The sequence below is a fragment of the Ostrinia furnacalis genome, unplaced genomic scaffold (genome assembly GCF_004193835.3).
Source record: "Ostrinia furnacalis isolate ACB-3 unplaced genomic scaffold, ASM419383v2 OfSCF4102, whole genome shotgun sequence".
NCBI classification, from domain to species: Eukaryota; Metazoa; Arthropoda; class Insecta; order Lepidoptera; family Crambidae; genus Ostrinia; species Ostrinia furnacalis.
The window spans coordinates 818,611-845,919 of record NW_021134341.1 but is presented as its reverse complement, the minus strand read 5'-3'; the positions used below and the strand labels follow the sequence as shown (position 1 = coordinate 845,919).

Below are 27,309 nucleotides of genomic sequence, written 5' to 3'. Positions count from 1 at the left end.
GAAGAAGCAAACAAAAGACTAGCGTTCATCGGAAGTATTTCAGGGCGGAGACGAGGAGGAACTTCTCTATGAAGAGGTCGGAGTCCAGAGCCGCGATGTGGGCCGCGCGGCCCACTAGTGCACTCGCGGTGTGCGGGAGCGCGTGTTGCACGTCGTACCGCACCACTGATACTGTTGATGCTCGGGCAGCCAGCGGGGACACCATGTTGTGCACCTGGAAAAAAAGATGATGGGATGATCTTCTTTTATTGTGAAGAAGGTACTTATAAAAATCACAATAAGCAATGGTGGCATAGAGATGGAATGGAATGTTTCTAAAAATTATTTAAAGGTAGTAAAGTGTAGATAGTTAAAAGGTCATCATGGATATAAGGGTGACAACTGGGTTCCTAATAAATTTACGAACGAAAGCGAGCTTATCGAACTCTACGCAGATGAAGTCAAGGAAGAAGCTAGTCAATAATGAAGTTAATTATTTACTAACCATTTCTCTATAAGCCTGGCCCAGCAGCGAGGTATCCTTAGCAGCAGCCTTGCACAGCTCCAGCCTGGCAGAGTGTAACGGCACGTATCTGTCTTGACCAGAGCCGCACAGCAGGATATGCTTGAACTGGTGCAGTTGACTCCGCTCGCTGAGCCGGTAGAGGAACGAGCGACGAGGGTCTGACGCATCGCGGAGGGAAAGCTGAAGGAGTGATCCTGATTTCTTCCACTTTTGCATGAACCACATTCCTGAAAACCAATGATGATCAATCAATGACAGTCAAACTGCATTTTTAAATGATTTGAGAGAAGATCATAGAGATTTGATTTGAGAGACTACCCCTTTTCTTTAAGGCCCTCCCATAGACCAGGCTCTCCCCTCTCCCCTCTAAATTTTGTACATTAATAACATATGGAAACACACAGTTTTAGCAACAAAAATACCATACCTGCATTCACCAAGCCACTGGAGTTGTATAACGTGCCTAGATGAGGTCCACTAAGCGACAGGAATGTGTGCAGTTTCCCCAGGAACGGCTTCATCTGCTGCCTGGCCAGAGCTGATCTGATGATGATCGTGCCCAGGGAGTGGCCGACGAAACTGATTCTAGCTGGTTCACTAGAATTCTGTATGTGGGTAAGAATTTCTTGGACCAACCTGTGAAGAAAAGTTTCGTTGCATTATGACACAGTCGTCTTAAGTAGGCAGTCGTTTGTGGAATTGTTATAATGACAGAGCAGAGGCTATATCGTTACTGCATGTTACGTACCTATCAGTCATAGTATCGAAATCTGAAAACGTATCTCCTTGATTCCTCTCTGACATTAGAAAGTCTAATCTTGCTCCAGGCAGACCCAATTCTAGATAAGTCTTGACTAATCTGAGATCAGCTGCGTTGCCATCTAAGCCATGTACGCAAATGATGAGATGCAGCCCTGAAACCAAGTTTCCTATATTTTTAATTTCGTTGGTTCAAATCTTATTATTTAATGACAATTTCAGGTCTTACCTTCGGTGTTGAACATTCTATATTCATCGCTGATATGGAAGTAAGGTAAAGAGTTCTCTACAGGGGGAAAGTCTGAGTAGATGGCACCAGGGTACTTAACGCTTTGTCTGAATTCTTCTCTGCACTTCACGAAGAGACGTTCAGACTCCGCCAATCCAAAGATACTGACGAGGTTGCTCTCACGTTCTGCAAACATAGACAGTTCGGTTAAGGCCAGTCTCACAGTCATATTATGTTTTATAAATAAAACAATTCGAAACATTATGGACTGAAGAGGAGGGAAAAGCTGATAGCAGCAAGTCAAAGGTGCCTGTGAATCATGTTACAAAGCTTTATGCGGTGACAAAAATACTGTGATTTGATAATTGTCATAATTGGGGTAGAGAATAACATTGTAGCAAATATTAGGTAATTTACCATTTCCATTATCGTTTCTGCTTGCCAGTTCACCGGTACTCTGACTTTTGTTCAGGGTGCCTGCCGGCGTGCTGGAAGACGAGTTCACCGACTGGTGTGATCTCAGTTTTCGCCTCTCCATAATTCCTGACGCAAAGGCAAGGGTTAGTGTGTTAGTTGCAGAAGCGAGAATAAAGTTTACGAGTAGGTACCATGAATTTAACCAGGTTTACTTACCTTCACAAACATGATACAATGGATTGTCTAGTTGTAAAGGCGAAGGCTGCGTTTGCTGCTTCCTTGGAGTCTTCGAAGGAGTAGAGGACTTGCTACTTTGTCTGCTAAGTTTTGGAGATTTTGAAGGTGGATCCTGAAATGCAAAATATTTAAACATCAGTCTAGTCTAATCGAATAATTGAAAAATATTGACCAAGAAGATGGCTTATTTACCCTAAATTGATCAGGTGGCGGTGGAGCATCTCTAAACTGCTGAGGCGGAGGTAAATGTTCGTAATCATTGTCAGTCATGAAATTAGACAAATTCACCTCGGACTTGGCTTTATTTGAGTACTTCTGTATAGCAGACACAGGGCCACCAGCAACTTTTTTGCCATTATGAGATTTACAAGAGCGATCTACTGTTAAACTTCGAAGTTCTGCTGCTATTAATTTCTCCGTATATTCTATTCTTTCCCTTAATTTGTTTTTATCTAATGTGCTTGACTTTCCTGATTGCAATTGCTGCTGCTGCTGTTGTTGCAGTTGTTGTTTTTGCTGCTGCAATTGCTGGTGTTTACTTTGTATCTCTTTGCGTATATAAGGATGCAAATTGTCGCTTACGGTCTGAGATTTCTTCACAGAGCCTTCATTTGAAGTTTTGATGTTAGTACTGTAAGATTTTCCCTGCCCAGCGCTAAACGAGTTATGCCTCTGATTGACTTTTGCTGAACTTGTATCAGAGAATTGCTTGAAGCAACTCGCTGAACATGTGTCCGAATTACAACCAGCGTCTATTCCATTGCTGTGCATTAATTTGTTATATTCACATTGGCTATCTGTACAAATGGAATCGCTACATATTGTACATTCTTCACAAACTTCTTTATCACAGCATTCTATTTTTTCGTTGGAATTATTCTGAGATACTTTTACGGCTAGTTTCATAAGGCGTTCTCGTAACTGTTCACCGTTAAGTACAGTTCTCTTGAAGTCACTTATTGACTCACCTTCAGCTTTTCGCGGTTTGATCACGTCGCCTTCATATTTTGGACAAGGAATTTTAGGAGCGGCGGTTGTAGTTGGTGGAATGAATTTTTCATTTAATTGACAACTGGCATTATCAGGCGACGATGGCCCCGAGCTTCGCGCACTAGAAACCCATCCACTTTGTTCACTCAAACTCGAAGTTGAACAACTTCTACTCCTCTTTTCTTCTTTATTCAAGAAATTTTCTGGCGGTGATATTTTGAAATCTTTATCTCCTATATCTAACGGTGGCGATTCAAACGCTGGAGGTGGTGCTAAATTGGGTAGTGATTCAGATCCAAAGTTGTTGTTTATATTAGGTTCATCTAGTACTGATGCTGCACTTCGACAATGGCGTAGTAATTCAGGACCATGATCAAGACTGTAGGGCACACTTGCAGATGACTCCAACCTCCTTAATTCAAATGGTATACTTTCATTACTAGATGAGGAGGCTGCCTCAGACATTAACTGTGTCATTTTCTCTGAGGGCTTGTGTTTCGAGCGTTTTTCTGGTTTTCCACTTGATCTACCACTTTTTGGCGTCGCTACACCCGATTTTGGAGTAGCTCTACCAGATTTGGGGGTAGCCAGGCCAGACCTAGGCGTAACCCCACCAGATTTGGGCGTAGCTTTGCCAGATTTTGGAGTACCTCTACCAGATTTGGGTGTGCTTCTTTCAGACTTTGATGTTTGACGATCTGATTTGCTATCTCTTGATCTAATAGAATGATGGCTACTTAGTGAGTCTCTACTTGAGTTCACTTTTGAATGTTCTTTTCCACTGTTATTTAATTTTGATTCTTTAGACCGACTCTTTTTATGCCTTACTGATGGCAATGTTGAATGCGGAGTAGACGGTGGAGTTTTCGAATACGTAGATTTAGACGTACAATCACTGCTTCTGTCTAATGTCATCACAAATCCACTGTCATCACTGCTTTTACTGGATTTTTTCTGATAGTTTTGTATTAAACTGCCTGTATTGAAGTCGTAACTCCAATCTCCCTTTTGAAGGTAGTAGTTTAGTTCATGCCTCAGTTGATTTCGAGCTGCCTCAATATCTATCTGAGGATTTTCTGCATTTTGGTGGAACACGTGAGTAGAGTTTGACCTATGAACGTGCTTATTAGAAACTAAGTTACTTTGATCAGTCGCTTGAGTTTTCCCACTAACCGGTGGGTAAGAATTACGTGGAGGCAACATAGGACGGGGTAAATTTACACTATAGCCTCTTTGAAATTCTAACGGATTACGAATAACATTATTCGCTGGCAGAGTACCCTGATTACCGAAAGTATAACCGTACACTTGGTTAGGATTCGATTTCGACACGCCATCATACTTATATCCCACGTTGTGGAATACTTCATTGTTCATTCCTTGACAAGGATTCTTGTATTTTTCTCTAAATTCACTAATGTTTCTTCTGTAGTCATCACCCTTTGGGCACCTAGTGGTAGTATTTGTTGGGTATGCCGTAGTAGTCACACTTCGCGGAAGAGTTGTGGGCTTCATTTGTTGTGGTGGATGGTAAGATTTGGGATAATTAACTGAAGAATTTGAACCATTTTTCACAGTTTTAGCAAGCGTTTGTGGGTTGCTCAGTGGCGTCATTTGTGCGACTCTTAACTGATCCAACGACTTACTATGTCTAGCAGGCAGTGTGCTAACTCCACTTGTTATTTCACGTTTTGGTCGAAACTCATTCGGATCAGTTAAGTCTCTCCCAGAATGAGAAATATTGGCAGAACCTTTAGCTGTATTCATATCTAATAATGTTGATGCTGAATACCTAGATAGTTGTTGTCCCTGTTGTATGGGACAAGATGCAAATGCATTATTTGGAGGTAACTGTATTTCACTAATTTGATTATTTTGCACTATGTATCGATTCCTTCCAGTCAATTCCAATTGTTTATTGTGAGCTTTAGCCATTTCGACTACATTTTGTTTGACAAGTGCTCGCTTTGGGGAACCTCGAGCAGATTTTTGTGGGGCTAGAGTCAGCGTAGCTTGTACTACACTTTCGCCAGATTTGGGGGCATTAAATTGTGGTTCTAGAACATCCATTATTGTTTTCGGGAGGGTGAGGGTAACTCTTGAAGCTTCTGATGAAGGTCTCCTTGAATCCAAGATTGGACTCACATTGCTGCAGCCACACGATTCCATAGAATCGATGCATAAAAACGGATCTGAAAAAGGTACAAAGATTTCTTTGTACTAACTATTTAGTTACATTAGGTAGTTCGATGATTTTATAGAAGGAAGTCTTAATATCAAAGTAGAAATAAAACTTACCACTACCAGCTTTACTAGCACTGGAATTTAAAAAGGAACGACGTCTTGCGAACTCCGCTGTATCTTGATATCTGAAAACAATAAAGTTTTGATTTCAGTGTCGAGTAGAGGAAAATACTACACACATTGTGATAATGATTATGTTATGACATAATATAGTTTTGTTAGAAGAATAGCAAGTGTTTTGGATTATTCAAACCAAAGAAAAAAGATTTCGTATTTCTGAGAACTTAGAACCATCATTTCTTCTTCTCGCAACTGCAAAGCTGTCTGTCGAAAGTAGAGTGCAATCCATGCAGTAATAGGTGGCAAATCTACTCGTAAATTCTAGGTTGGTAATTGCTGATATAGCAACAGATCATAAGGCACATAGTATGTTTTTTCAGTTAGATCTCTTACCTATCCTCAAAGATGATAGGCATGATATGCGGGTCCCCGTCCAGGGCAATGCAGTGCACCGGCAGAGGAGGCAGGAGGGCTAGGTAGCGGGACCTCCTCGCCGCCTCTCCGACGCTCTGGTACGACTGGTAGTTGCTGTCGTAGCAGCCGGCGAGCGAGTGCCTGGGATTGTCCAGCACGAAGAAGCATTCGGAGAAACGCTTGATGCTGAAATTAAAAATAGTTTGGTGCTAGTCCGATCTTGTTTTTCCTTGACGTTTTATGCTAGTGCATATTAATTTATTTTGAGACATAATTTAGAGCTAAAGACCCTTAGTAATTAATAAAGACCATGATTAGATCCAATTCCCGTAACTTTATTACTAGTTTTTAGGGTCGAATCAGTCCTTTCAGTTGGTTTTGCCTAAAGCGTATAGGTAAGCAAAGAAGTGAAAATTACACAAGTAGATAGTTATGTAGGCAAAGTCATCCGTGAAACTTCTGAAGCAGACAATATTTTCAAGCTGAATCCTGGCAAAAGCTGAATCATCCGACGAGGATCCGGATTTTGATTTAGATGTTCATAAAGTCTCACCATTATTATCCAAATGACAGAGTTCTGGTTCGGTCGTTTAGCTTGTTATCGAAACTTTATGAATAAAAGATATTCATTTGTCTTACCGCAATGCATGATGACGAGCAGCAAGCGCGTGGTGGACATGCGGCCTATCGATTACGTGGTTCCGGAAAAAGCGCGCCACCGCAGCGTGACCTCGGCGCAGAGCCGAGCGATCTCGTGCGCTGCACCCATAGCCGCTTATTTCTGGTCTAGCGAAATATTTCGCCTTCCAAAGGATATGAAGAAGAATAAATGTTTCTTACCGCAAGGCATGATGACGAGCAGCAAGAGCATGATGCACATGGGGCCGGTCAGTCACGTGGTGCAGGAAGGCGCGCCACCGCAGCGTGACCTCGGCGCAGAGCCTTGCGATATCGTGCGCTGCACCCATAGCCCATTCCTCTTCTTCGCCTGCTTCTGACTTCTGGAAGATACAATCCTAGTAAGGGTCTCAGGTTAAAGAGAAAATGGTAACTGACTTTTACCAAGAATCAGAGTCTGCGATAAAATAGGAATAATTGCAAATATAGCCAAACGGTTTTGGTGTCGGACAGGATACCTACGAAACATGGTGTAGTGTGTAGATTATTCCAAAATTTACACAAGCATAAAGCCCTCAAGCCACAACTTCACACATCTAGATTATGGCTCTACAAGAATCTGCACCTTGAGTAAGATCAAGCGCTAGCTCATCTATAACTATAAAAACGAAAGACTCACTCACTCATCACGAAATCTCAGAAACTACAAGGAGTCTCAAATTTTGTATGGGGGTTTCTTTTAGAACGTAGCTGCTCACTAAGGCGGGATTTTGCAAAATTAAACCTCTAAGGGGGTAAAACGGGATCCACGAGTACGAAGTCGCGGGCGGCTGTTAGTTCAATATAAAATATTAATAAGACATTTAAAATTCACCTTGCCGATGTCGCTCAACTCTTGCAGCCTCTGCGCGACCTCGCCGACGACGGAGTTGTTCGTGGACTCCTCAGGGGTCAGCATTACGCCCGCAGAACCACACACCGATAGGGCGCTCTGCAGGCCTTCCAGAGACCCCAGCAGGATGCCGCAGATTTCGGCGTGCACTTGTCTGGAAATGTTTAGAGCTAATTGAGTAAAAGAACTAACTCTCATTCGCCTTTCAAAAGCTTTTTTTCCTTCTAGTTTTTTTTTTAATTTCATTAGGGTTTTCAGTTAGGTACATTTTAAAAAGCCGTGTGGTGACGGCAGAGTAGAATACATTTGTCACCAACCCCTACTCTTCCCGCGGGTGTCGTAAGAGGCGACTTAGGGACTACACAACAAACAGAGAATGGGCAGCAGCGCTCTCTGAAAAACATCAATCTTTTAAACTGCGATCTCCAACCCGCCTGCCAAGCGTGGAGATTATGGCAAATCCCTCCACCATAGTGGAGGAGGCTCATAGTCCAGCAGTGGACTGTAAAGGGCTGTTGATGATGATGATGACATTTTAAAAGTTAGGTTTTCGAAAGTTAGGTTTTCGAAGTTAGGTTTTTAGAAGTTAGGTTTTCGATAGTTAGGTTTTTAAAAGTTAGGTTTTCGAACGTTAGGTTTTCGAAAAGTTAGGTTTTTGAAGCTGAATTTTTCGAAAGTTAGGTTTTCGAAAAATAGCTCTTAGACATTTAGGTTTTCGAAAAGTAATGTTTCCGATTAACGTTTGTTCCTTTGCTACTTGGCCCAAATTACAGTCAAACGAGTTCACGCAAATTAGTATTCTAGTTTATAAACCTTTCCCGATTCCAACTGTTTAGTACCAATACCGTGTCTATTTCCACCACCTTACGATCAATAAAAGTGTTTGTTCTTTGAATGTAGCTATAGTTGTTGCAATTTACGAAGGCGAGTGAGCTTATATGCACGTTTTTCAAATGTTTTGATAGACATTACACTATCGTTATGTGCATGTACACCTACACACACAAGTATAGCTCACTCGCCTTCGTGAGTTGCAAGAACTATAAGCATACAATATACGTATTATGTTGGCTTACTAACCTCGCATGCGCAATCTTGCTGGAATTACCACCAGCACACTTCGCTGTGGCCCCGAAGAGAACGTTGTCGAAGCTCCCTGAAGTGTTGAAGTTCGAACCCGCACTCTTCATGAGCTTGCCCCACTGCTTGCTGGATCGTGGGGCGCTGGGAAAAATAGACCATAGTTTTGGTATACATGGATTACAAACTGCAAGCTTCAACCACACCTACGCGTGCAGATCGCCATCGCCGGCGCGATCAAAAGCCAATGACAGGTGCGCGACCTATGCCAGTTCACGCGATTTGTTATTGGCCTTTGATCGCGTCGGCGATGGCGACCTGCACGCGTGGGTGTGGTTGAAGCATTAGTAAGAATTTGAAAATAATATTAAGTCAGCTCTTTTGCCAGTTTGGTCTATGGTAAAGTAGATTTTTGGTCTATGGTAAAGTTGGGGCAGGAAAGTTCTCGAGTGGCGACCACGGGCTGGAAAACGTAGCGTGGGCAGGCCTCCTACTAGGTGGACCGACGATCTGGTAAAGGTCGCGGGAAGAGCCTGGATGCGGGCAGCGCAGGACCGTTCATTGTGGAAAACCTTGGGGGAGGCCTTTGTCCAGCAGTGGACGTCATTTGGCTGAAACGAACGAAAGTAGATTAATAATTGTTTTGTTACTTACCAGCTTTGCACATAATGCATGATGCTTTTCCTTTATTGGTATGCATAAAAATAAATTAGATTAATATTTCGATCTGTCTTTTATGATTTGTAAGTACGGTATCATAAAAACGTCGTAATAAAATTGTTATTTTCGTGCACTTATGAGATTAAAATTCTCTATGAAAACTGAGGTGCCGTGATCACAAACTTTTATTTCAGGTAAAACTCATTAGTCTTACAATATTGACGCCTGTATTCACAAACAATTCTTGCATAAGTTAAGCAGAATATCGAACGCACAACGTTGAATAGATCTCTGTGAGTGGTCCGTGTGTGACACTGTGCGTCCACGCACACTGTGAGACCTCATAGTACTATTTGTGAATACGGGCGTGGTGATTAAAAAGTGAAAGAAGTCTACTGAATCCACTCACTTGATATAGGGCTGATGCAAAGCAACCAGACTCGCGTGGATGGTGATGGAGACAGACGAGAGGTGGAAGTAGTCGAATAGCACCGGCAGGTGGTAGTGCAGACCCTGGGCCGGCTGGAAATGCAGTTTTAGCACCCGGCAGATGACCGGCGCGAGGGTGCCGGACTGCGCCCCCTCGCTGCACCATAGCTCCACGCCGAGGCTCCATTCTGCCCGTTCTAGTGACTCCTTCAAGTTTCGGCTGTCGACTGGAAGTATAAAGTTTTTATAAGACTTGGGGATTTAGAACTCCCTCGTGGTCAGTTGTAAATATCTTTAATTTATAGACGCAAATGCAGGATTTGGTCTATACACCCCTGGCCAGACTGGTTAGAGGACCTGATGGTCACATACATTCACTCTAGTCGCCTTTTACGGTATCCAGGGGAAGAGTGGTTGCTCCTATTCTACTCTACCAGAATCCAAAAAAAACTGCACCCAGTAAATGGACTCGTTCCGGTACATAATCTGGAAGGCTCTAGAAGCACCCAGGCCTCCAACGAGCGACACGTTAGCGCTCGACACTGTGGCCTATTAGTGGACCGAGACTATTCACGGGTAGAATGGATGTTCCTATTGTACTCTGCCAAAATCCTAAGAAAACTGCACGTACCCAGCAAATGCGCTCTAAAATGCACGATGTCCCTCAGCGTGACCTCCTCGTTCCGGTACATGATTTGGAAGGCCCGAGAGGCTCCCAGGCCCCCGACGAGGGACGCGTTGGCGGCAGGCCGGCCGGTGCGGGCAGCGCCGTTGCCGCTCGACACCATGGCCTCAATATGGACTGGTACTTTCAGCGATACGCGGAGCCTCTAATGATATCCAAGGGAAGAGTGGTTGGTCCTATTCTATCACTCTCCTGGAGACTAAAAAACTGCACACCCAACAAATGCGCTCTGAAATGCACGATTTCTCTTAGCGTGACCTCCTCGTTCCGGTACATGATTTGGAAGGCCCGAGAGGCACCCAGGCCTCCGACCAGCGACGCGTTGGCGGCAGGCCGGCCGGTGCGGGCAGCGCCGTTGCCGCTCGATACGGTAGCCTCGATGTGGACCGGCACTTTGGACGACACGCGGAGCCTCTTACGTTATCCAAGGGAAGAGTGGCTGGCCCTATTCTAAGTACTCTCCTGGAGTGACTAAAAAACTGCACGTACCCATCAAATGCGCTCTGAAATGCACGATTTCTTTTAGCGTGACCTCCTCGTTCCGGTACATGATTTGGAAGGCCCGAGAGGCTCCCAGGCCTCCGGCGAGCGACGCGTTGGCGGCTGGCCGGCCGGTGCGGGCGGCTCCGTTGCCACTCGATACTGTGGCCTCGATGTGCACCGGCACTTTTGACGACACGCGGAGCCCCTTACGTTATCCAAGGCAAGAGTGGCTGGCCCTATTCTAGGTACTCTCCTGGAGTGACTAAAAACTGCACGTACCCAGCAAATGCGCTCTAAAATGCACGATGTCTCTCAGCGTGACCTCCTCGTTCCGGTACATGATTTGGAAGGCCCGAGAGGCACCCAGGCCTCCGACCAGCGACGCGTTGGTGCTCGACACTATGGCCTCAATGTGGACTGGTACTTTCAGCGACACGCGGAGCCTCTTACGTTATCCAAGGGAAGAGTGGCTGGCCCTATTCTAATACTCTCCTGGAGTGACTAAAAAACTGCACAGTGCACGTACCCATCAAATGCGCTCTGAAATGCACGATTTCTTTTAGCGTGACCTCCTCGTTCCGGTACATGATTTGGAAGGCCCGAGAGGCACCCAGACCCCCGACAAGCGACACGTTGGCGCTCGACACTGTAGCTTCACAATGTGTAGGCTGACACTTTGAGCGATACGTGAATCCTCTTAAGTTGTCCAAGCTGAGAATGGTTGCTCCTATTCTACTCTGTCAGAAACTCAGAACCCTATAAAACTGCACTTACCCAGCAAATGCGCTCTAAAATGCACGATGTCCCTCAGCGTGACCTCCTCGTTCCGGTACATGATTTGGAAGGCTCTGGAAGCACCCAGGCCCCCGACCAGCGACGCGTTGGCGGCAGGCCGGCCGGTGCGGGCGGCGCCGTTGCCGCTCGATACGGTAGCCTCGATGTGGACCGGCACTTTCGGCGACACGCGGAGCCCCACGCGCACCTGGTATAACCTGTAAAAGGGAGAATATTCATAATAATACAAGTATTCATATAAAAAAATCATTATTTTGAAATAGGTAGGTATTTTAAGAATTAGCCATGCCCATCAGAAATACAATCGTCAGTTAACCAAATATGGTAGCAAAAGCCATTTTTTGTAATTAGGCTTTCAAAAAGCGCTTTTACACGGCCTAATATAATTTCGATGCTGTTACCTACAAGTTCTTGGGAAATTCTGAAGACAATAGGGACAATAGGGACCTGGCGCCCTAGACAAGTGGCAAAATGTGACAGTTGTAATATCGAAAGGCCTTCTTCGGGCGTTTNAGAACTCCTTCGTGGTCAATTGTAATCCTTTCTGATTTATTAATACAGATGGAGGATTTGGTCTACATTCCCCTGGCCAGACTGGATAGAGAAAGGAAGGTAGATAGAGGGTTAGAGAAGGCCTGATGGTCAAATACATTCCCTTTAGTCGCCTTTTAAGGTATTCAGGAGAAGAGTGGTTGCTCCTATTGTACTCTACCAGAAGCGAAGCCTCTTACGAGGTCCAAGGGAAGAGTGCTTGGTCCTATTCTAGGTACTCTGCCAAAACCCTTAAAAACTACACGTACGCAGCAAATGCGCTCTGAAATGCACTACATTACAACACACTATGATATCCAAGGGCCCTATTCTAAGTACTCTCCTGGAGTGACTAAAAAACTGCACGTACCCAGAAAATGCGCTCTAAAATGCACGATGTCTCTCAGCGTGACCTACTCGTACCGGTACATGATTTGGAAGGCCCGAGAGGCGCCCAGGCCCCCGACAAGCGACACGTCGGTGCTCGACACTATGGCCTCAATGTGGACTGGTACTTTCAGCGATACGCGGAGCATCTAATGATAGCCAAGGGAAGAGTGGTTGGCCCTATTTTAAGTACTCTCCTGGAGTGACTAAAAAACTGCACGTACCCAGCAAATGCGCTCTAAAATGCACGATGTCTCTCAGCGTGACCTTCTCGTTCCGGTACATGATTTGGAAGGCCCGAGAGGCACCCAGGCCTCCGACGAGCGACGCGTTGGCGCTCGACACCGTGGCCTCAATGTGAACCGGCACTTTTGACGACACGCGAAGCCTCTTACGATGTCCAAGGGAAGAGTGTTTGCTCCTATTCTAATCTTGAACCTTAAAAAAACTGCACGTACCCAGCAAATGCGCTCTAAAATGCACGATGTCCCTCAGCGTGACCTCTTCGTTCCGGTACATGATTTGGAAGGCCCTGGAAGCACCCAGGCCCCCGACGAGCGACGCGTTGGCGGCAGGCCGGCCGGTGCGGGCTGCGCCGTTGCCGCTCGATACGGTAGCCTCGATGTGGACCGGCACTTTCGGCGACACGCGGAGCCTCTTACGTTATCCAAGGGAAGAGTGGCTGGCCCTATTCTAATACTCTCCTGGAGTGACTAAAAAACTGCACGTACCCATCAAATGCGCTCTGAAATGCACGATTTCTCTTAGCGTGACCTCCTCGTTCCGGTATATGATTTGGAAGGCCCGAGAGACTCCCAGGCCTCCAAAGAGCGACGCGTTGGCGCCCGACACTACGGCCTCAATGTGGACCGGCTCTTTGGACGACACGCGGAGCATCTTACGTTATCCAAGGGAAGAGTGGCTAGCCTTATTCTAAGTACTCTCCTGGAGTGACTAAAAAACTACACGTTGGCGCTCGACACTGTAGCTTCACAATGTGTAGGCTGACACTTTGAGCGATACGTGAATCCTCTTAAGTTGTCCAAGCTGAGAATGGTTGCTCCTATTCTACTCTGTCAGAAACTCAGAACCCTATAAAACTGCACTTACCCAGCAAATGCGCTCTAAAATGCACGATGTCCCTCAGCGTGACCTCCTCGTTCCGGTACATGACTTGGAAGGCCCGAGAGGCGCCCAGCCCTCTGACCAGCGATGCGTTGGCGCTCGACACTGTGGCCTCAATGTGTACTGACACTTTGAGCGATACGTGAATCCTCTTACGATGTCTAAGGAAAGAGTGGTTGCTCCTATTCTAGTCTAGGTACTCTACCAAACCCTAAAAAGACTGCACTTACCCAGCAAATGCGCTCTAAAATGGACGATGTCCCTCAGCGTGACCTCCTCGTTCCGGTACATGATTTGGAAGGCCCGAGAGGCGCCCAGGCCTCCGACCAGCGACGCGTTGGCGGCAGGCCGGCCGGTGCGGGCTGCGCCGTTGCCGCTCGACACCATGGCCTCAATATGGACTGGTACTTTCAGCGATACGCGGAGCCTCTAATGATATCCAAGGGAAGAGTGGTTGGTCCTATTCTATCACTCTCCTGGAGACTAAAAAACTGCACACCCAACAAATGCGCTCTGAAATGCACGATGTCTCTCAGCGTGACCTCCTCGTTCCGGTACATGATTTGGAAGGCCCGAGAGGCACCCAGACCCCCGACAAGCGACACGTTGGCGCTCGACACTGTAGCTTCACAATGTGTAGGCTGACACTTTGAGCTATACGTGAATCCTCTTAAGTTGTCCAAGCTGAGAATGGTTGCTCCTATTCTACTCTGTCAGAAACTCAGAACCCTATAAAACAGCACATACCCAGCAAATGCGCTCTAAAATGGACGATGTCCCTCAGCGTGACCTCCTCGTTCCGGTACATGATTTGGAAGGCCCGAGAGGCACCCAGGCCTCCGACCAGCGACGCGTTGGCGGCAGGCCGGCCGGTGCGGGCTGCGCCGTTGCCGCTCGATACGGTAGCCTCGATGTGGACCGGCACTTTCGGCGACACGCGGAGCCCCACGCGCACCTGGTATAACCTGTAAAAGGGAGAATATTCATAATTATACAAGTATTCTTATAAAAAGAATTCGTAATTATTTTGAAGCAGGTATTTAGTATGATTAAAAAAAAGAAATGAAGAAATAGCTATGCCCATCAGAAATACAATCGTCAGATAACAAAATATGGTAGCAAAAGCCATACCTATATTTTTGTAGGCTTTCAAAATACGCTTTTACACGGCCTAATACATATAATTTCGATGCTGTTACCTACAAGTTCTTGGGAAATTCTGAAGACAATAGGGACAATAGGGACCTGGCGCCCTAGACAAGTGGCAAAATGTGACAGTTGTAATATCGAAAGGCCTTCTTCGGGCGTTTTTTTTCTATCTGAGTTCAGAGAAATTATTTCAGAAACTATTTTTAAAGGTTAAATTCTTCATAAACATATTACTCATTAAAAAACATTTAACTTTCGTACAATTGGGCCGTAGCCATCTTTATGCCCTCATGCAAAGAATTCTCAAGTCACGTTCTCGGAATTCATATGCAAATAAATTCTTCGTGAGTCGTGAGTAGGGTTACCATATTTGTTTGAAAAGTCCCGAAAATATTAGGCCATTAAAAGCACGCGTAGGCAAAGGAAAGTCTTCGTCAGACAAACTAAGTAAATTTGGAAATACATGGATAACCAAGACGTTGGAAAATATGAAAGTGTGGTCACCCTATTCGTCGGTTGCTAGCTTACTTGTTGTCTCAAACTTCCATAAATGTCTACTATTACCAGATCGATACCTAGGTCACGCTCTAAAAGTTTCAAACGCTTAATTTTTGATACTAATAATAGGGTTAAGGCACAGACAGAAAGGTTAAAGTTCAAGAGAATTAAAATCGGCTTTCGAAATGGGAAGTCCATATTTTGTTTGTCTGAATTTTATTTTAATACGGATTTAAATAGGTACCTTCCTAGTTATAGCAAAAGTTGAGCGCCATTATGTTTTTACGAATGAAAAACACAATGGATGAAAAGGAAAAGCTCCTGAAAAAAATATTAGTAGGCAAATATACCATAGTATGGTAAGTTACTACACTACGTATGTTATATGACAGGAACGACTGTGGGCCTGTGTTTGTGGATGTATTGTAGAAATGTTATTTGTGTTATTAATTGAAACTAATACACCGCAAGTTTATTTATACTTCACTACATATGATAAAACAAAGTCGCTTTCCGCTGTCTGTCCCTATGTAAATATGTTTAGATCTTTAGAAATACGCAACGGATTTCGATGCGCTTTTTTTAATAGATACGAGTGACTCAAGAGGAAGGTTTATAGGTATAAAACATGCATATTATAAAGCAGAAAAGCCGGAAAATTCCATTGCAACTGTGCAAAGTCTGGGCGGGTCGCTAGTAAAAATTATAATTTTTGCCCGCGGCTTTGCCCCCGTATTAAAGTTCGTTACGTCACAAAAAGTTTTTATCGCATTCTCGCGATCAAAAACACGGTCGTAAAATCTAAACTGTTGAAAAGACTTCTTATTTCTTAGCAAAAGTATTTTTTAGTTTTAGTACGACAATACTAAAATTAACTAAAAATAGTTCACTGATTAAGAAAAATAAACATAAAACATTCGTGCATTCGCGTTTATAATACTAGTGTAAGTAGCTGTAGGCTAGCGAAGCTAGTTTTAGGAAGTTCGATAGTTTTTTTTCTATTATTTCGTAGGAGAAGAAACCCTCACTTCTTTCTTTTTAAGTACCTATTGCTTATGATTAGGGTATCATGAAGATACCTCAGTGGAAAATTGGAACGTTATACATATTATATTTGAGCATGTGCTTTCATAAGGAAGGTATCATGGGGATAATACTTTACTGGGAAATTGGAAAGATATATATATTTTATATTACAGCATATGCTATAAGTCTTAATTAATGGCTCTTTAAAATTAACTCTGCATACAAAATATACGCAGATTTCAGAACGATTCACGAATACCAAATGGCCACTCCCACGCATGTGGACAAGATTCTGACCCAGTTCCCAATTTATCCGGTTGTCACTCCGCGCATAGAGTAGAGAGCACGTTCGCACGTTTTATTGTCGTTTAAACGCATTCAAACGCTTGTAACGCGTCTATTAATCGCGAATGGATTCATGGATTGGGCTTGGTATGGCTAATGGATTGAGTTTGAACTTTATGTATTTTTTACTTATGAGTATATTATTTGTCATCGCAGTGAAATTATTTCGTATAATAAAGAGTCAATCGCCAGTTTTTACAAACGATGCTTGCTTAAGTGGAGCAGGAAATCGAACGCACAGTGTTGAATAGAGCTCTGTGATTGGTTCGTGTGTTACCCTGTGCGTCCACGCGCACTGTGAGACCTCATAGTAATGTTTGTGAATACGGGCGAATAACTCTATCGAGACGTCGCGTCATCGGAACGCTTTATAAGACTTCATTTATTCAGCCATTGTATTTTATTAAATTTGTTACATGTCACTTAAATTACTTCATTTGGTAATATTTTATGGGATATTGTTTATTTATTAGTTATTACCTAGCTTTTGTTTTGAATGACGTGGAGCTTGACTCTTTCAAACCGGAAATTCTGGGGTTTTTCCCATTTTCCCCTTACACGTTAATCGAAAAATCAATTTGTTTGTATAAAAAGTATCTTAAACGAGTAACTTTGGATGTTACTCTATTGTAATATTTTTTAATGTAATATTCTGTTGTAATTGTTGTAGTCTTCTTTCGCAGCTTTCGTATTATAAAATGCCTTAATACGAGTAGTCTTTAGAAGCTATCGTTTCTTAAATAATGACTTTGGATGTATTAAACGTGATACGATTTGTAGTTTAATTGTCATCGCACAGCAATTAACTGAATAATAAACGGGACTGTAATGTTATTCATGTTTAATGTACAGCACTCAATAAATGTAATATTTAATGGCTCTATAGCTAGCTGTTAACATCTAGGGCGCACTATTTCCACGATAACAAGGTGTCGAAAGAATATTATTCATAAGTATTTCAAGTGTTTTCAGCGCCGTGAAAAGATAACGATTTGTGTGAAACATTTTAAACTACATAAAATTTTATTTATTAGATTTGGACTGTACATAATTCCCTATATTCATGGTGTGCCTATGTATCCCGCCTGAGAACTTAAAATTTTTGATCGTGAATTTTTATTTATTTTTATTAGCTTTTATATCGAGAAAGGCGATGCTATTAGCGACTAGCTTTTCCAATTTGCATCTAAAATTAATGCAGCACTGCAATTGTAACGTATCTGAACTGCCTTTACATTATTAGGTTGGTATTTCAAAAAAACACTTTGCTCTTTATTTATACCAGTAAAAGATACATATAAATAGGTACCTCTCAAAGAACCAAAGGGAGCATTGCGTGATTAAGTCGTACACAGACAGAAGTGGCTATAATTATGTTTGTCTACTAAAGGGCCGGGAAATTAAAAGGACTCGTCCACGGCAGAAATATCCGTTGGCGAATTGTGGGGTTGGGGCGGTGTCCGAAAAGTATCCGACTTGGAGGGAGTATTGTAGGTGTTCTGTTTGGGTTGTCTGAAAGAGATTGCTTCCTAGCGATAAGATCGCCTATGTCGTGTTCATTTATATTATGTTTCTTGTGATTATTAGTTTTGTGTAGTATAGAGAGGTACATACCTAGACATAATACCTATCTATCATGTTTCTATGCATTTTTTTTATTAGGGTACTGGGTGGCGAGATGACCTCTATTCAAAGTTAGTAAAACTCAAAACTCATTTTCTTTTTGCAAGTAAGCTTTTAAAAAACATTTTTACACGTCCCAGTATTAATCCTAGCACTGCTTCAGGGCAATAAATGGGCCAGTGCTGAGAAGCAGCGCAAGAAACTCAGTCACTATTGGGACGTATGAGCTTTGCGTTACTTCAGTTTTGCTTTTCACTACGTGGAAAAGATGTCATTAGAAAATTCGTGATTACTTACGAGTAATTGAAATTGATTTTCTATACAATCGCATATTAAAAGTTACCACAACTCTGGCCATCCAAATCTGTGCCTTAAATCTAAGTCGGATATTTCCCGGACATCTCATTTCTACACACACCCAACAAATGTACAACAAACTGTAAATTGATTTGGGTCGACATACGACAGGTGTAAATGAATTGTGGTGTGATGTGCCTTTACAAAGCACACGTGTCCCGTAAATACGGCTAGGTTCTAGAAATAAACTGTTTAAGAGACTAGCAAAGCTTTACCTTCAGATGTAAACGGTAGTAGAGTTTTTTCACACATTCAGTGGATTGGACATGGTATTTTCATGTTGTTGATTTGACTACATTTTGTTAATCAAAGTAAGGCTGTAATAGCACGATTGTTATTCCATCAGTAAGTACCTACAATTGCTTATGATGCCACTTATGTTTTCGCCGTAACTAACCCAATGTTTTATTTGTTTTTTATTTAGTACTCTATTTAGGTACTAGGATTTTATTATGGTATGGATCTAAGATTAAGTTCTAACAGCTTATATTAGTTTTTATTGTGAAACCAAATTTTGTAAAGTAATTTTGTTGTGGGCTGATGGGCATTAATGGATGTTAATGGAAAACAGCTTTATGAAAACTCGTTGTAAGGATATTATTGTTTTAAACTTTCATAGTCACTAACACTAACACATGATAGCAATTCCGTCAATACCTAATAATTATTTCGTTGTGAGGTGTTTGTAAACATAATATTGCCTCTATTGCTGAAAACTTATAAGTACATTTTTCCTCATGAAGAAAAAAGCGTTTATAAAGACTCACACGTAAGCATAACATTACAAACACAGTAGAGTTAAAATTAGACACGTAGTAAGTACAACGTAACCTTGCTCCATGAAAAATAGAGTGGCGAGGGATTTCAGACTCAAACGTTTCGGCCGTTTGATATTTAGTACATTGTTTTGCTGAGCGCATTTTAGATTAGTTTATGTTGATAGATACGTCAAAAGACATGTAGAAAGTTACTTCTGATAAAATAAATGGTTTCCCAATCGGTTAATAATCTATCTATCTATAGCAGCCTTCGGGTTCGCCTTCTTCGAACATAGGCCTCCTCTTCAACCCTCCACCGACTTCTGTCCCTTGCCATACGCATCCAGTTCACTCCAGCCTGTTGCCGGATATCGTCTGTCCACCGTTTAGGCGGTCTTCCCCTGCCGCGGGTGTTGTTGCGGAGTCTCCACTCCAGGGTATTTCTGGCCCAGCGATCCTGCAATGTGCCCTGCCCATCTCCATTTACGGCTCTTAATCACTTCTACCACGTCGCTAACCCCCGTCTTTTCTCTGATCCACTCGTTCCTTTTGTGATCTTATAGGGAAACGCCAAGCAGCAACCAAAATCATGACGAACATTGAAAACGCGAAAAATCACGTCCTACCTGTAGAATTGGTCGACCACTATATCTATCTAAGTTACTAAATCACTCTAGATTCTGAAAATCAGGTCGCGGAAGTAGGAAGGCGCATCGGACAACCTTGGGCGGCATTCGGGGCAAACAGCCATGTTCTGAGCTCTAAGAAAATTGCTCAACACCTAAAGACCAAGATCTTCAACCAGTGTGTACATCTACTGCCGGTCTTCGTGTATGGGATGGAGACCACGACGCTGACAGAAAAGTCTGCTGAGAGACTCCGAGTCGCACAACGAGCAATGGAAAGACGGTCACAAATTGTCCTTTTGCGATGACAGTGTGACTATTAGCACAGCTATTAGTTCGAGATGTCACCACACTGTCATCGCAAATGGACGAAATGATGTTGTTATTTGAAAAAGTACCTACAAATAAAATTAAATAACTCTACTAGAGCTTAGGTTAGCTTACTAATACTATGTAGTATCTTTGGTTCGCACCTAGTATGAAACATAACCCGGGTTTTCTTTCAGCTGATCATGGTGACAGGATACTTACATAATAATTATACTTAAATGGAGAGACTATGTAGAGACATTATGGTGCAGTTTTACAAAAAAGTAACAATAAGTACCTATACCATTTTAAGTCTGTAACTTTTGGAATTTAATTTTAAAATGGTTTGACCGACTTTCTTTTAATTTCGATGGGTTCCTTACTTTTGTTTTTGTGTGCAATCAACTGTAAAAAGTAAAAACCCTGTCATTACAAATCATCAGCTGGACAATAAACGGCAGAAATCAATTACAAAAATGCTTCGTGATCAATAAGACTTTAACAAGTGCCAATTAGGGGCTCGCTCGCAGTTGGCAGGCCGTTGTAATTTGCGTGCACTCAACATATGGGGAGAGGGAACGAGCGCATTAAACTTTAAAGCCCTTATTATAGTGCTAGGTCTTGCCCGCGATTCGTTCGGTTCTATTTTTAAAATCGTTACCGCTTTTTTATTTTTAAACGTTTTATTGGACCGCTACGTTACTTAATACCGGTACGGATATCACTGAGTCAATTGAGATACTTTTTAGAGCTGTCAAAACCATGTTTTGTCCACAGATTATGGTTGAGTCGCACCATCTAACTTTAACAAACGTCAAAAATCTGTCAAACTCCATACAAAAACACTTACCGTTAGTGCCTTTTCACACGTTCCGGTTGCCGGCTATCCGGCGCCGGGTACCCGGTGGTGAAGTGTATGGGCATGGTACGTAGCTTTCACATGTTCCGGCGTAATTAATCCGGCATGCCCATACATTCACGACCGGGTACCCGGCGCCGGATANAGCATTGATAATAAGAATGTTCAATCGATCCAAACGTTAAAGTAGTATAGCTGCCTTCTAATCTAGTTGTGCCGTTTAACGACCTTTAAGCGATGTAAGGTTTTTGTTTTTTGTATTTAGCTGCCTTTTGAAAAAAAATATCTTGAGAACGGTAAAAGATAGAATAACCGTTCCTAGACAGATCGATAGAGAATTTTTTTTTATTACCTTTACATTAAAAAAGTGAAAAATGACCAAATGTCATTTAGCGGCCTTTTAGCTTATAGACGGCAGCGCGGCTGTTGACATTTATTTCAAAAATATGGCCGAGTTGGAATACTGTATAGATAGTATTACCGTGCTGTTGTAATTTGCGTGCACTCGACATATATGGGGAGAGGGAACGAGCGCATTAAACTTTAAAGCCCTTATTGTAGTGTAGGTCTTGCCCGCGATTCGTTCGGTTCCATTTTTAAAATCGTTACCGTTTTTTTATTTTTAAATGTTTTATTGGACCTCCACGTTACATAATACCGGTACGGATATCACTGAGTCAATTGAGATATTTTTTTTGGCTGTCAAAACCAGAGATTACGCTAATTTTGACCAATCGTATCGCAGAATCGAAGAAGCGCGTCTGTATTGGAGACGTTAAAAATTAGCGTAATCGGGGCTCAGGTTTTTGGCCCACAGATTAAGGCTGAGTTGCACCATCTAACTTTAACTTTAACAAACGTCAAAAATCTGTCAACTCCATACAAAAACACCGGTTATTGTTAATAGTTACCGTTAGAGTCAGCTGGTGCAACTCAGCCTAAGTTTTGTATATCTATGTTTTAAGCCATTTGTAAGTTCTTTTTCAAAGTCTACCGAATGATCATTGATGTCAAATCAAATAAAAAAGACTACAACTAGAGTGTGTTAGAGTATCAATGAAAAAAATAAAAAATACTTTATTGAACCTTTATTGCTTTATTCTATAAGTTTACAAGTATTAATGATTGGCCTACTTATGTTTATTGGCTTTTAGTGAATTACATAAAATCCACTTACGTTATTGGCTGGGCGATCACGAATATTGCAATATTACAAAGTAGCATGTTTTTCTTTACCCTTAATGGTACTATAAAGGAAGGAACAGAGTGCATAGATTTAACCTGTTTAGTCTTGTCTGTAAATAAACGAGTGGCTGAGTAAACAATAAGGTTTTTTTCTTTGTTAAGTTTGCGTTTGTTGCAAATATATCTGTTTATTTTAATAATTTGTAAATGGGAGTGGTTGATATATAGGTGACCAGGTTTCTCCTACCCACTTCTTTTCAGCACCAGGCGATATTTTGTCCAGAAGTTGAGTAGAGCAATTTATAGGTAGGTATATCAACTCGTACTTACTTATTTTTGACGCGTGTAAATGTCCCGAAAAGGGCCTACGTACTAATAATGGTATTTAATTTGTCCACGCTAATAAATCGCTTGACATTCGGATTCATTGAGTGTTGTGTAGGTACACCTAGTATTTATAACACTGAATGTAATGAAAAAACGTCTAAAATACTTTTGTAAATAGCTTCATTGTTATCATACCTAAACAATAATTGCGGTATGACACGACATTTACAAGGAATGGCAAAGTTTACAGCTCTTTTTGTTATTGGACGAACAAACAACTCGCGAATGTTCTCAAATAGTCCCGCCTAATGGTCTGTTGACATGAATGGCCATAACAATAAAGAAAAACATAAAAAGCCAAACGTAAATTGAACCTACACCATCTAAGACTTTTCCAAATTGTATTAGTTTTTTAACTTGCAGAAATGTTTAAATTTAAGCTAGAGGTTTTTTTAAAGACCAAGTAAGCCAACGAATAATAAGAATTAAAAATATAATATACCTACCTAGATTTTTATTTCAAATAACTCCGGCTTGTCAATTTTATAAGATTCATGTTAATTAGTATACAGTCAGCGTCAAATACTTCGTGACACCCAAAGTAGCCGAAAAGTTGACAACATAACCTTATTCCAATTGTAACAAAGACGTGTTGCCAAGTTATAGGCAACTTTAGGTGTCACGAACTATTTGACGCTGACTGCGCTGACTGTACTTACTTACAACTTTGTTAATTAATGATTTCACGTGTAAATACCTAAATCAAAATAATGATCATTTCAAGCTACATTATGTCATTGTCTATGTTTGTTAAAATTGTTTAAAACTTCACATCTAACTACGTCCACGTTTTAAAATATTATAGGTATAACTACGTCCACCTTCACAAATGTAAAAACGTTTTAATCAACAAAGCCGCACGAAAGGATGTTCTACACGTGTTTTCATATTCTGACGCGTGAAGTGCCCACGTCAGTTCCTCTGGGATCCATAAGTACTGATAGTATACCGGGATCCTCACGTCATGTAACGCTCAAACAACATTGCGCATTGTAGAAGCTTTTTTGGTGCAACAAAGTTTGGAGCTTTCCTTTTCCATTTCATTGAAACAGCAGAAATATTGGTTATGCTATGATGCAGCTTTCTACTGGCTAAAGAATATTCAAAATCGTTTTAGTAGTTCCAACGATTACTTCCTCATCATCATCATTTTAGTCATAGGACTGCTGCTGAACATAGGCCTCCCACAATGATGTTGACAGGTTGTTAGCGTCCTGCGTCCAGCGCCTTCCTGCTACCTTTATGATGTCGTCGGTTAAGATTACTTTTACCTGCAAAAAAATCATAAACTGTTCATAATACCTACCTATATTCTCAAGAAATTCATTTAATCTTTACGTACAAATAAAGACTGCAAGTCGCATTAAAAGGCTTTCGGAATGATACGCTAAAAACCACGCGGCTGAAGCGACGGGCAAAGCTAAAATATTTAACAAATGGTGACAAACATCACCATTCATATTATTATCATAATAGTTATCTATCGTGTTTAAATAGCTGCGAACACCTCCATAATTGATATCGATAGTGTGATGGATAGGCCTATTTAATTAATACCAGCTAAGTGCTAAGCTGCAGCCTAATGACGCTCGAAGAAGGATTAAACGCTGCAGTGGGATGCCAAATTGAGCTATTATTGAGACACACAATAATATTATGTGAGCGAAGGTTCTAAGTGTAGATAATATGTAAATATGAAACATAAATTAAACAGGTATTTAAAGATATTTGAAGATGTAACTACGTTTACACATTTTATTTTAAATAACGTAGAATGTAAAACGGAGCATAGAGAATTGGCAATGCAATCGGCTGTATGGCGTATGCCTTTGCTTTTTCCTGAACAAGGAAAACATTTATAGTGCATTTCAGTATTTTCAGTTTTAATGCCTTTGCCTCTCATTTTCCGCGTATTTTTTTCAGCTTAGTGCGATTTTTCTGTCACTGACACAACTCAATTCAGCCATTTACATTTTATCAGATAATTGAACGAGCACGTGCTCATATTACGAGTAATTTTTTAACCTCGTTGGAAAGCTTTTCTGCAGTTTTCATCCCAACGGGAAAATGCCAATTTTTAAAATTTTTCATATTGTCGAAGCCTATCAACGAATAAATTATAACAATAGGTACTTAGGTAGGCTTAAAATTACCTATCTACTCTACAGAAAAGAAGTTTGATTTATGAAAATGTAACAATGTGTTCATCAAAATTGTGTGCTGATTTCCATTCATTACTTCAACACAACAAGTTCAGTAATTAAAGGTAGCTTTCAATAGTATAAAATAGTCAATAGTCACGTTCAATTATGTTAGGCGTGTTCCAATTAGCTGAGCTATAAAGGTTTTAATCTCCTAATAGTCCCTTCGGCATTCTTCGTTTATTAATGGAGTGATATCTTCTCCCCTGAGTTGTTATACTTCTAGTTTGTATCACAAACTAATTGTGACAGCTCCATATACTTGTACTGTTCGTCGCAAGAAATCGGACACCCCAGGGTTTCTTATTGTGTGTTGTCGTACACCCATTATGTAACTTGAAAAACTGGGTTAGCACATATTATGTGTCGGGCACATAGCCCAAATACCGCAGTTACATACCAATGCATTGTACTGAATTTGATTGATTGGCTATTTTGCGCAAAGGCCCAAACATGTGCTGCTTCTTTTAATTGTATTCACGCAAGNCACGCAGCTTTAATTCAATTGTAATTGGTTTTTCCTGGTTTAAGTTAGTGTTATCTAACGATCCAAGAAAATAAAATACCGGTGAAATAAATTCCAAATGATATTTTTTAGATCCCCTACCTACATAATATTGTTTAGCAAGAGTAATCACAAGTGATAGCAAATAATACGACTTTATCTTCGTTCCTCAAAGCTTTCGTACGTCACAGACAATTGATGTCAGCCGTTTTGATAAGGAGATCGCAGGGATTTGGCTTGCGTGAGATTAGTATTGACATTCGCACAATATCCGGCGCTGATCGACGTCTAACCGCTGCGCATCCGTGCCTTGATTGGTGGCAGAAATTTAATCGAGCTGCTATCTGGAAGTATGAAGACCCTCACCCTCTCTGGAAGAGGTCGACATTGTAGAACTTGTAGAGTTCTACGGAGAACTCGAAGGTGGCTTGCAGGTCGGTCATGGTGCGTGTGTGGTCGGGGCGCGGGCGCGGGCGGCGCGGCGCGCCATGCCGCTGCCGCTAGCAGCCGCCGGGCCGCATCTCACCGCATGGGCACTCCACTACACGCACTGCACTGGTCACGGCCACACCCGGTGTCTCGGCTCGCTCGGGGCTCGGGTGCGGTCCCGGTGCACGGTTCGCGACACGGCGGCGGCGTCGGGCGCGCGGCTCACAGTGCGGGAACTAGGAATTCATTTTCGACTCGCTCACGGCGCATGCGCGTGGCCGGCGCGCCGCCGCGGCCCGCGCCTGCAGCAGTGCGCGGCGCCCTGCCCACCTAGCCAGGTGCTCGCGATAATCCCTAAGGCCACTCTCACACGAGGTGTCCGAAATAAAACCTTTTCTCAAAGATACAATCAATTGCGTTAGCATATATTTTTCAGGCGATTTTCATGACGCAACTTTTGGAAAAATACTTTTCAGCGACGACGCTACGCGAACTGTAGATTATTAGCGCATTGCTAACCAATTTTTTCATGAAACTGGCGCGAATATCAATGAAACTACTATCAATTTCACCATGTTCAAAAGCCAGTTCAGGCTGCGTTGCCGTTAGCCCGTGTGCGATGCACCAATATGCACTCGAGGAAAACCCCGATGTTATAAGACCTGGGATATGCCGCGCGGTAATGCGGCGCGATTACGCTCGCGGGACTCGCAAAGGTCAGGGGGCCGAGCCCCCCGGCGACCGCGGGCCTCCTATGTCGCCATTTTATGAACACCTGTCTGAGGTTCGGGCCGCGACTCGACCTTTGCTGCGAGATTTGATGTTTTATGGCTCCATAAAGGCCGGGCCGCCACTCGTCGCCGGCTCCGGCGGAGACCGCCGGCACACCGCCGGGGTATTTTCAGTATTCGGTCACGTGGACGCCGCTTTTAGAAACAATATTTTTGTCACGTCAAATCAATCGGTATTAATTTTAAATTGTCATGGGTCTCGTGGAAATAATTACATAGGTAAGTACATGTTTGGTTTATGAATTTTATAACTTTAAGTATTCCTGAAAAACCAAACGCACTGAAAAATGTTGCATGCATTATGCATATTTGGTGCAATGCTACGGAGTTATTTTATCAGACTAATAAATAAGACAAAATAATGAGATATACTAAACTGAACTGTTTTACATTCAGTTTCAGAGCTCTTTTGTAGGAATATTAAAGTTATCGCTGAATTTTTACCTACAGGCAAGGAAAGGGAAGAAATTCTTATCGTTTCGTTTTTTACAGATTGAATCCTTCTTTAAGAAGAAGGAAGTACACATTCATAACTAAATGTAAAGGCCACTTAAAGCAATTTAGGCGTTTGATTTTTGAAACCTAGCAACAAATTGGGCTTCGCGGACGAACGAGTGTTCAGTCCAAAGGTCACAGTTCAAGTTTGGGCAGGTCGATACGTAGGTTAAGGAACGCAGTGTAGGGACCCCATCTTGATGGGTGCCTTAGAGACCAATCAAAG

The 27,309-nt window shown here is 42.2% G+C and overlaps 1 protein-coding gene across 1 annotated transcript; it reads right to left on the bottom strand.

Annotated features, from left to right (window-relative positions):
* Window positions 1-26,011, bottom strand: LOC114358711 (uncharacterized). The gene is made up of 16 exons (XM_028312744.1): window positions 25,735-26,011; window positions 14,288-14,505; window positions 9,515-9,761; window positions 8,446-8,589; window positions 7,348-7,519; window positions 6,696-6,856; window positions 5,835-6,041; window positions 5,436-5,506; window positions 2,340-5,329; window positions 2,127-2,259; window positions 1,911-2,036; window positions 1,494-1,679; window positions 1,254-1,419; window positions 933-1,141; window positions 485-732; window positions 1-214 (listed from the first exon to the last, which is right to left on the bottom strand). The coding sequence occupies exons 1-16, from the start codon at window positions 25,809-25,811 to the stop codon at window positions 26-28; spliced, it is 5,544 nt and encodes a 1,847-aa protein (XP_028168545.1). The 5' UTR covers window positions 25,812-26,011; the 3' UTR covers window positions 1-25.
* Window positions 26,012-27,309: the final 1,298 nt, after the last annotated feature.

Coding starts and splice junctions, on each gene's coding strand:
- LOC114358711 (XM_028312744.1), bottom strand. CDS start 25,811: ATGACCGACCTGCAAGCCACCTTCGAGTTCTCCGTAGAACTCTACAAG. Junction 6,857..7,347: donor AGTTGAGCGACATCGGCAAG/GTGAATTTTAAA, acceptor TGTATCTTCCAG/AAGTCAGAAGCAGGCGAAGA. Junction 5,507..5,834: donor CCTATCATCTTTGAGGATAG/GTAAGAGATCTA, acceptor TATTGTTTTCAG/ATATCAAGATACAGCGGAGT.